Here is a 10,108-nt window from a genome sequence, read left to right on the forward strand (position 1 = left end):
AAGTAAAGGGTACAGAGTGGCAGTGATTACAAAATTATTTCCAACGAGATCTCATACCGTGGCCGCTCAGGGAGGAATAAATGCCGTCCTTAACAACGATAAGGATGATAATTGGCTTTATCACATGTACGATACCGTTAAAGGATCTGATTGGTTAGGAGATCAGGATGCGATACATTTTCTGGCGAGAGAGGCAGCACGAGCCGTTTACGAACTTGAAAATTACGGTAATTTTGTGAAATAGATATCAGTATTACAAAATCTTGCGAAAGGCGAGAAATTGAGAAATTAAAAAAAGATAATAAAAAACTATGAATATATATCATAAACGAAACTACTGTTCACTGGAGTTGATAAGAAGTCTCGCGAAAAGAAATGCCTATTTTCACATTGATTTTTATTTCTATCATAATATTTGTCACATATACTAATCCAAAACAACGATCTCAATGTATTAGCATTTGCAATATATAGGCACAGAATCCACAGAATTCTAACATATATATTATAGATATATTAATATTGTATCAAAATAATTAATAATTTCGAAAATGTTTCAGTTTCCAATCTTAAATGATTATTCTAATGTAACTTCATAAGTGAACTTCATAATTTTTACGATTTTGAATATTTAAATTATAGCTCTTCTACTATTATGCAGTGTGTGGTGTCAGGATTATCAACAAAGCGTCTAAAGTGGGGATAGGCGGTCCTAGCGAAGGATTCCTCTTGCCCCTGCGTCCCTGTCCCGCGTGACTTCTTTCCACCAATGAACAGTACTTTACTGTACTTTAACGTAACGTAACGTTGAAATTTGAAAATTCTCAATTCAAATTTAATGATCGCTTTAACGATCTTAAAATACTTAATAATTCGTAATAATAATAATAATAAATCAAACAACGTTAAAAGTTTTTCTTAAATGTGTATATTATATAATGATATTTTAGGCTGTCCTTTCAGTCGTACGGAAGATGGAAAAATTTACCAGCGCGCATTCGGTGGTCAGTCGTTAAAATTTGGAAAGGGTGGTCAAGCTCGTAGAACTTGTGCCGCTGCAGACAGAACTGGCCACGCAATACTGCACACTTTATACGGGCAAAGTTTACGTTACGATGTCCATTATTACGTGGAATACTTTGCTCTTGATCTTCTTATGGTTGGACGGTGCTGCAAGGGCGTAATGGCATGGGAATTAGAATCTGGGCTTTTGCATCGATTCAGGGCTCATCATACGGTAAATTCGTTTTTCATCGATAATAAAATTATTTTAAATTTATTTTAATACAAAAATTAGTCGAGGCGCTGGAATTAGAATTAAGTTTTATGGTTATATTTCGGTTTTCAAATTTTAACATATAATGGAACAATATGTTTTTATACATAATATTCACTTTATTGAATTATTAAATTATTGAAGTTTTCAATAATTTTTGTATAAAAATATGTTACTCTGCATTTATGTTTCCGTTTATTTTTTTCTCGTAAATCGTTTAGATTGTACAACATATCATATTCATCGGTCTTTCAATCGTGTAAAAAAGAATTCCAGTCACCTTATCTTTAGTATCATATTACCGTATTATTCCGCGAAACACGTGACGATCGTTAAGCTTTACAGGACCAGACCAGATAACAGCTCTGTTTGAATCTTAACAAGAATTTTGCGTACCATTTATGCATTTATTGTTCATTGGATGGAAAGAAGTCTCGCGGAAAGAAATGCAGATCTGATTGATTAAACCATGGAATTTGTCACATATACTAATCCAAAATGATCCGTATCTAAATCTCGATGCATTAGTCTAGGCATCCAAAGAATTCTAACGTATCGATATGATATAAAATTTTTTTATTTTTCGTAATATATGTAAGTTAATTACAATTTGTAACAATAGTTTAATTTATAAATGTAATTTTGTATTAAGATAACAATGTAGTTAAGATAATAATTATATATATACAAATAAGACATATTATTAAAATAATTAATAATTTTGAAAATATTTCAGCTTCCAATCTTAGATGATTCTAATGTAACTTTATAAATGAAAATAATTTTTACGATTTTGAATATTTAAATATATAATAATATATATAAAAATATATATTATAGTTCTACTACTATTTAGTGTGTGGTGTAATTGTCAACAAAGCGTCTAAAGTGGGGATAGGCGATCCCTCTTGCCCCTCATCCCACGTGACTTTTTTCCACCAGTGAACAGTACTTATACGTAACATGTAAATCATATACACATAATATACATATATACAATTTATACAAACAAATATGTATATATGCAATTTTTTAACGATAAATCTAAGGATTAATAATCTCGTTTACCGATTTGATGATTAAATTTAAGATCGATGTCGAATCGAGATAATATAAATATAAATATATAAAGAAGCTGATACTTTTTCCAGGTATTAGCAACAGGAGGAGCGGGAAGATGTTATCTCTCTTGCACCGCGGCTCATACATGCACAGGAGATGGTCTTGCGATAGCCTCTAGAGCAGGATTGCCCCTTGAAGATATGGAGTTTATCCAGTTTCATCCAACCGGTATTCGCGTGGCAAAAAAAGGAAAACAGAATATGAAACCAAGAGTAAATGATTTCCGCGTTTAACCAGTTGATCTTTCTTCCAGGGATATATGGGAGCGGCATTTTGATAACGGAGGGCGTCCGAGGGGAAGGTGGAAAGTTGGTGAATTCTCAAGGAGAATTTTTCATGGAACGATACGCTCCGAACGCGAAGGATCTCGCATCTCGTGATATCGTCTCCAGGGCGATAACGATGGAAATATTGGAAGGAAGGTGAATTTCAATAATTTTCAAATTTTTTTCAAATTGTTTTCACGCATAATTAGATTGTATTATGTTAATATTTCTTGAATTATTATTTTAAAGAATACTGACATAATTGATATTTTTTTGTAAAAAAATCGTAGATGGAAAAAAACTTAAAAATATATCATTATATAATAAATTTTCTGTTCAATAATATTGCAAAAAAAAAATCGAATCTTCGTGATAACTTTGATAGAAAATTGACATGTTTTTCAATTACATAATTTTGTATTATTTTTTTTTGTAATATTTGTTTACGTATAATACTTCTATATGATGCTCTTTTTAAATTACTTAAAAAACATCTAAAAATATATTCCAATCTTTATCAATCTTATAATAACACTTTTCATAATCCGTTTAGAGGTGTAGGTTTGAAGAAGGATCATGTGTACCTGCAATTGCATCACCTACCATTAGAAACGATACGAACACGATTACCCGGAATTTCACATTTATCTTGGGTGTTCAGCGGCGTGAATGTGGAAAAAGAGCCGATACCAGTTATTCCTACGGTACATTATAACATGGGCGGTATACCCACAAACTGGAAAGCGCAGGTAAATTGTAAAAACAATATAGGTGACCTAAATAGATCAAGTGTAACGTATGAATCATCGAATCGTGGATAAGGTTCTATCGCGTGAGAACGAGGAGGACACCATTATCGATGGACTTTGGGCAGCAGGTGAAACTGCATGTGTATCTATCCATGGCGCCAATCGATTAGGCGCCAACAGCCTTCTGGAATTGGTCGTTTTTGGCAAAGCAATCGCCGATCAAATTGATTGTTTAACGAGGCCTGGTGAACGTCACGAGGATTTATCAACCGTAAGAATTTTATTATTTGTGATTTATTTCATGAAATCGATACGTGTCAAGTATTGCAAAATACTTGATTCACTATTGCAGAATAGTTGACAGTTATTTCAGCCAAAATCATCGAATATTAGATAGTCGTTTTTCTTTTTAATAAATTTGTCATATTTTTTCTTTGTCTTTATATTGATTGAGGGAAAAAATAATATATTTTTCTAAATAGTACAGTCATTAAACATTTTTTTTTTCTTTAAGGATATTACGTTTTATATAAGTAGAAAATTATTCTTGAAAGTTATTCAAATTATACTAGTTTTATTATTTGATAAATTCAATTTAATAAAAACAAAATATTATAATGTATTTTTTTAATTTTTTTAATTTCATTTAAAATATAATGAAAAAAATGATCTTTAAACATATTATCTATAATATTAAATTACTTTTGAAATGTCTATTTAATATACTGATAAATTTTATTTACTTTTTAATCTTAAACGACTAAAAAATAATGATAAATATCTTATTAAAATTAATTAATGAATATCTTGAACATATTAAGAGATATAATATTGTTCTTATATCTAAACTAAACTTTCAATATTGATTAATCATAGCAAAAAGTACATATATTAATACAGTATATTTTGCATCGAATATTAAAAAAGAAAATTTATTTCATTAAAATAGAAAAAAATAACATTGAAAAGTTATAAATAAAGATAACAATTAATGTTGTAAATTACAACCATGTAAATTTATCGTATGTTCTTTTTTGTAACGTTATCTCGTTTTCTATTTTTAATGGTAACCCACATATGTGTGAGGCAATCAAGTTATCAAAGTTCAATTGGAATGTTCTTATAATTAATATTATCATAATTATGCGCTGCAATTACTTAAACTATTATGAACTTCAATAGAAAACTATTTAAAAAAATTGGTATTTATTTATTTAATTTAACATTAAAATATTTTTTTGAATGTTATATTTTAAATTATAATATTAAAAAAAACAGTTTAATTCATCAACTTCCATTCATAATCCTCTATTCAATAAACACTTCCATTCAACAATGACATTCGAATCGAATTGATTGATGACAACAATGAAGAATAGAATACTAGCTATTATTAACTTTTATTATCATTTTCCTTCTGATAAATATATTTCAAACATTAAAATTTGTATGCAGTTGATTGGCGAGGACACTATTTGCCGTTTCGACGCGACACGTCATGCAAAAGGTTGTGTTCCTGTAGTCGAACTACGGGAAGAAATGCAGCAAACTATGCAGAAATATTGTTCAGTATTCAGAACCTGCGATACATTACAACGAGCATGTCGTGAGATGACGCGACTTTATACCTGCGATTTGCCGGATCTATGTGTAGGTGAATTGATCGAAAAGTTCCATTTACGTAAGATCGAACTATAGTCTTAACCTGCACGACATTCAATGTTTCTTTCACAGTTGCAATAATTGTTATATAATTATTAATTGGCGAATGATATGAACAGAGCAATATTTCTGACTTTCCGCCAATAAATGTTGTTATTATATTTTACAAGTAAAAAATAAAAAATATTTTATTAAAAAATTATAGCAAAAATGTGAAATAACATTTAATGCATTATAAAAATTAGTATATTAATATCATAGTATCATCATAATATACTATCATCTAACATTTTTATGTTGAAATGTATAATAATAAAGTAAATCAAATTAATCACATATTGATTTTATACATTTTATATCCACTCAAATAATTTTGTAACAAAATATTTAAAGTTCTTTTACGGAATAATTTATTACTTATTGATATTAATTGATCCACAAGTTATAGGTTATGAATCTCGATTTTACTATTTAAAAAAAAAATATAAAGAACAAACAAATGACTTAGAAATTCGTGAAACTTATTTCTAAAATTTCATTTCATAATTTATAACTTGTTATTATTAGTAAATTATTAATAAACATTATTAATAATTTAATTATGTAAGAAAGTACACATCGAAATTTTTTTTATTAATATTTTCTATTAAATATTTCCAATTTTATGACACAGTTATCAGGAATTTCACGTTTAATTTACTGTTCAGGTTCAAGATCAATCACTAATATGGAACACAGAATTGGTAGAAGCTATAGAATTACAAAATATGATGTTGTCTTGCATGCACATCGTTTATGCAGCAGAAAACAGAAAAGAATCTCGAGGATCGCATGCCCGTGAAGATTTCAAAGTATTTGCAATTTTCGCAATGTATAATTTAGTATATATATATATAACTTGTTAATTTTCACGAAGAATTCAAACAAAAATTATATTTACAGGAACGAATCGACGAGTACGATTATACGAAACCGCTCGAAGGTCAAAAGAAGCGATCGTATAAAGAACATTGGCGCAAACACACACTTACGTGGGCCCGACCAGATGGTTCAGTGAGTTATCAAACTTGCCCATATTCTATTATCGTTCATTCTGCAAATATATATATCTATATACATTCCTATACTACAGAAGATCATACAATGGAATTCTATTTATCTAAGTCAGTCGAAACGAATTTATGAGTGTAGTTATATAATAAGAGATATCTATTACTATTATCTATAAATCTTTATTCAAATAATAATTCATATTTACGCATAAGTAAATTTAATAAACAAGAATTTTTTTTAATTCGATAATAATTATAATTTCATTCTAATGAATAGAGTTCTATTGCATATCTATTATATTCTATTATATTTTTCTGAAAGAATCTTTTATTTCTTTGTTTAATGTAAAAATATTCGAATTTATTTACTAATTGAATTCAGAGTTTCACTAAAGACATTTTATTTATTTTTCTTTTCAAAAACTTTCTTATTGGTAAATATTTAGATTTGTATTATATTTAGATTTGTATATTACATATACATATGTTGTTTTATTTTTATTATTTTTCAAAAACAAATTTCAAAAACATTTATTATATTTTACAGATCAGCATTTCTTATCGTCCCGTTATCGATACGACACTGGACGAATCAGAAGCTCGACACGTTCCACCAACAGTTCGAATATATTAAATACGGTTATGAAACTGGTAGATTTTTTCCAATCTTTTTTCTCGTTTTTTTCGTCTGGTTCTATTCTATTTTTTAAATTAATGCATTATCAATGACTAACATTGTTCGTGTTAGTGTGGCTGATAATTTAAATATGAGCTCAGTTCGTTATCTCGAAATTACAACGACAACATATAGATTTCGTCGTTTGTAGAAGGTTCGTGAATTCCATATAAATTTTGTTCATCGCATTCAAACGATGCTACAATAACTAATTCTAAACAGAAGCGGGGATTTATCCATTTTATTTACATATTAAATAGCCAACCAATCGTCTAACAAACGGAATTATACATATATGTTTTTTAATTATACATATATGCTTCCGAATGAAAGTCATTTTTTTCTGCTGTTTACGATTATTTTCGAACATTATTCATTCATTTCAACAAGGTAAAAATGATTATTTGGAAATTTTACATCGATTTGCTATATTTCGTAAGATCGAATCATTGATGAATAATTGACGTGCATAAAAAACATGCATGATATTATTACATTCTATATTACTTAATTACATTCGATGTATATGATAAATGCAACGAAGTTATATAATTAAAAATATATATAATATAATTTTACGATCTCATTGTATCGAAAAAATGTAGCAATTTCAAATATATTAATCTAAAAAATTTTTAATTTTTTTCTTGCATTTTGATTTGTAAATTGAATTTTTCAAATATTTACTTTATTATATACTTTATATATTATTATATCTTTAAACAAATCAACAAAATTTTTCAATAATTACTTACTATTAAAATATTATATAAAATATATTCATAAAATATTTAAAAGATTTATATCATTTATAAGCTTAGCCATGAACACCTACACTAACTATATACGTGGAAGTTAACCTGTTTCATAAATTATTCCTATAGCAACACCAATACTTGAATTATTATTGTGTTAGTAGCATCTGGTTGAAAGAGAAACCTGCTATGTAATACCCCACCATATAGTATAAAGTTTATCTATGTATGTAGAGACGAGCCCACAAAGAATCAACCAATAGGGAAGCAAAATATACATCATACCGCCAACCCTGGAGCACGATAAATCTTTTTCATTTTTTTTTCTCCGCGTGCAACAGGAAATAAAGCTCAGTTAAGCACCGTTAGTGACTATGTTAACAACTTTGTAAAATATGAATTTTTACAAAATCAATATCGTGAAATTCAAAATATAATGATAGATTTTGAATATTTTAAAACTCTTTAAAAGATTTCAAAATCAATTCGCATAGATCATTATTTCATTAAATATGATAAAATTTAAAATCTAAAATGGTTGTATACATATAAATAATGTTACTTTTATGTTTAACAACGAAGCTTTATAGTTTTCAACTTCAATATTAATTCTTATAAAAGTTTATTAAATGTATTTAAAATTTTTCATTTAATTTTTATTATTGAGATCATAGATAAATATATGATATACATTATTAAAGTTAATACTAGAGTACTTTCCCTTTAGAACCCACGCAATTTACAGCTATGTATATAATTTTAAAATACCGTTAACACCCCATCATATGTAAAGTGAAATGAGAACCGCTTAATTTTTTCGCGGTATCATTTAATTTTCCCGCCTATAGTTAGCTACTATTCATAATATTAACTTCAAAATTCCGAAAGATTAAGAATTAATATTAAAACAATTATATGTTATTAATGTTAAAAACAATCAAGATATATGAATAATAAATAATGAAATGGAAATTTAAAATTAGCGAGAGCCTTAAAGGTGAGGTTATCTTATAACGATACAATTGGCAGCACTGGTATTCATCAGGGAGCTTCCACCAGTAGTCGGTACTCAACCGACTCGAACGTTTCACATCGCCGTGCAAGAAGTGCGGGAGTGAAATAATAAAAATTAGGGTTAGTTACACGATATAATCGAATCGCGCATTTAACAAATAAGTGCGCGTATAATTATTAATAATAAAAATTTTCACTTGAACAGGTGACATTATATCAAAATGAGTGGTCTATTAAAGCTGTCGTCTTTACTAGTGAGAAATCCTCCCACAACGACGTTGGTAAGTTGGTTTTCGTTAAGTTATATAATTTTTAATCTAATGGTGTATCTTTATCATATAATATCTAACATTGATCAATTACGTAAGATTGCTAACATATATTAATGGACCTGTATTGATTCACTGAATTTCTCTGTTATGAAAATCATAATTCTTTATATCTATTTTAAAATCACGAATAAAGAAATATCTATTAAACCTAATATTTGAAATTATAATAATTAAAATATGCATTCGAAATAGATAAAAGAACGTTTAGCACATATCGAATGTCTCTTTTTTGCCGCACTTCCCTCATTTCTTACGCGCCACCCCACTAGTAACCGGCCTATACAATAATCGTGATTTTTCATTGCAAAGTAGGTAACGGTGATTCTAATTTCCGTTATCTTCATTAAACAGATAATTATTTATATATTTTTTATTTTGATATCGAATTTAAATAATCAATTGTGAAATTAGAAGTTTAATTATAATTGCGAATGAATTACCGGCATGGGAAGTTGACATTAGCGCGAAATTACATTCTTTAAATTATGATTTCATGTGTTATAAATTCAATGACGCTATTATCTTCAAGTTTCTCCGACTTGTATTCATCGCATTATGTTAATCATAAATGGAAACGCAATAGAATTATTTCAGAAGATTACTAAAATCGTTAATTTTCATATTCAAGAATTCGTGTGATATATATTATATTTTAAATATATTTTAAAACGAAAAATTTTTTGAATATATCTGTTCAATATATCAATTTAAATTATATATAAATATATGATATATTTTTATAGTATAGAATAAAAAGTTTGTATTTCTAATCATATATATATTTTCTTTATAATGGTCTATATGATGAATAACAGATAATATAACGAATACACGTGATGGATATAGATAATAATATTATGATGTTATTATGAAACAATCATTTTCAATTTGATAAAAGGAATTACTTTACTTTTTGATTTAATTAACTTTCAAAAATTTAAATGATAATATATCTTTTCATTTTATATTTCGATAAAATTTTTTAAACATAGTTAACCTCTTGTTTCATATATCTTAATTAATTACATATTAATTTTATATATTATAATTATCTTAATATTATAAATATTATAAATTATCATTAAAAAATATTTAAAAATTATTATTTATAAATTATTATAATTAATAAAAATTATAAATTGAATTAATAAAAAAATAATTTATTTTATCTTTAAACAAATTTTGTTGAAATATAATTTTAATT

The 10,108-nt window shown here is 27.2% G+C and overlaps 2 protein-coding genes across 6 annotated transcripts in view; both read left to right on the forward strand.

Annotated features, from left to right (window-relative positions):
• LOC102675810 (succinate dehydrogenase [ubiquinone] flavoprotein subunit, mitochondrial-like) overlaps positions 1-7,428 on the forward strand; it is an 8,369-nt gene extending 941 nt beyond the window's left edge. The window contains exons 4-13 of one of the 4 annotated variants that reach the window (XR_004149876.1): positions 1-227; positions 951-1,237; positions 2,428-2,566; positions 2,652-2,820; positions 3,218-3,413; positions 3,487-3,684; positions 4,869-5,067; positions 5,783-5,946; positions 6,018-6,128; positions 6,675-7,428. Coding sequence is in view for 2 of the 4 variants with exons in the window: in XM_031508718.1 (XP_031364578.1) it covers positions 1-227; positions 951-1,237; positions 2,428-2,566; positions 2,652-2,820; positions 3,218-3,413; positions 3,487-3,684; positions 4,869-5,063; positions 5,783-5,946; positions 6,018-6,128; positions 6,675-6,837 (1,849 nt within the window). In the remaining 2 variants the exon portion in view is untranslated. The remainder of the gene's footprint in view (positions 228-950; positions 1,238-2,427; positions 2,567-2,651; positions 2,821-3,217; positions 3,414-3,486; positions 3,685-4,868; positions 5,068-5,782; positions 5,947-6,017; positions 6,129-6,674) is intronic. The other 3 variants (XR_004149875.1, XM_031508718.1, XM_031508719.1) reach the window with 3 other exon arrangements.
• A 1,109-nt stretch (positions 7,429-8,537) lies between these two features.
• The window catches only part of LOC102681493 (succinate dehydrogenase [ubiquinone] flavoprotein subunit, mitochondrial), an 8,276-nt gene continuing 6,705 nt past the window's right edge, over positions 8,538-10,108 (forward strand). Inside the window, exons 1-2 of one of the 2 annotated variants that reach the window (XM_006612048.2) lie at positions 8,538-8,692; positions 8,778-8,853. In XM_006612048.2, the coding sequence (XP_006612111.1) occupies positions 8,794-8,853 (60 nt within the window). In that variant the 5' untranslated portion in view covers positions 8,538-8,692; positions 8,778-8,793. Of the gene's footprint in view, positions 8,854-10,108 lie in introns of both variants that reach the window. The other variant, XM_006612049.2, reaches the window with a different exon arrangement.

This window comes from Apis dorsata, unplaced genomic scaffold (assembly GCF_000469605.1).
Source record: "Apis dorsata unplaced genomic scaffold, Apis dorsata 1.3 scaffold_98, whole genome shotgun sequence".
Taxonomy (NCBI): Eukaryota; Metazoa; Arthropoda; class Insecta; order Hymenoptera; family Apidae; genus Apis; species Apis dorsata.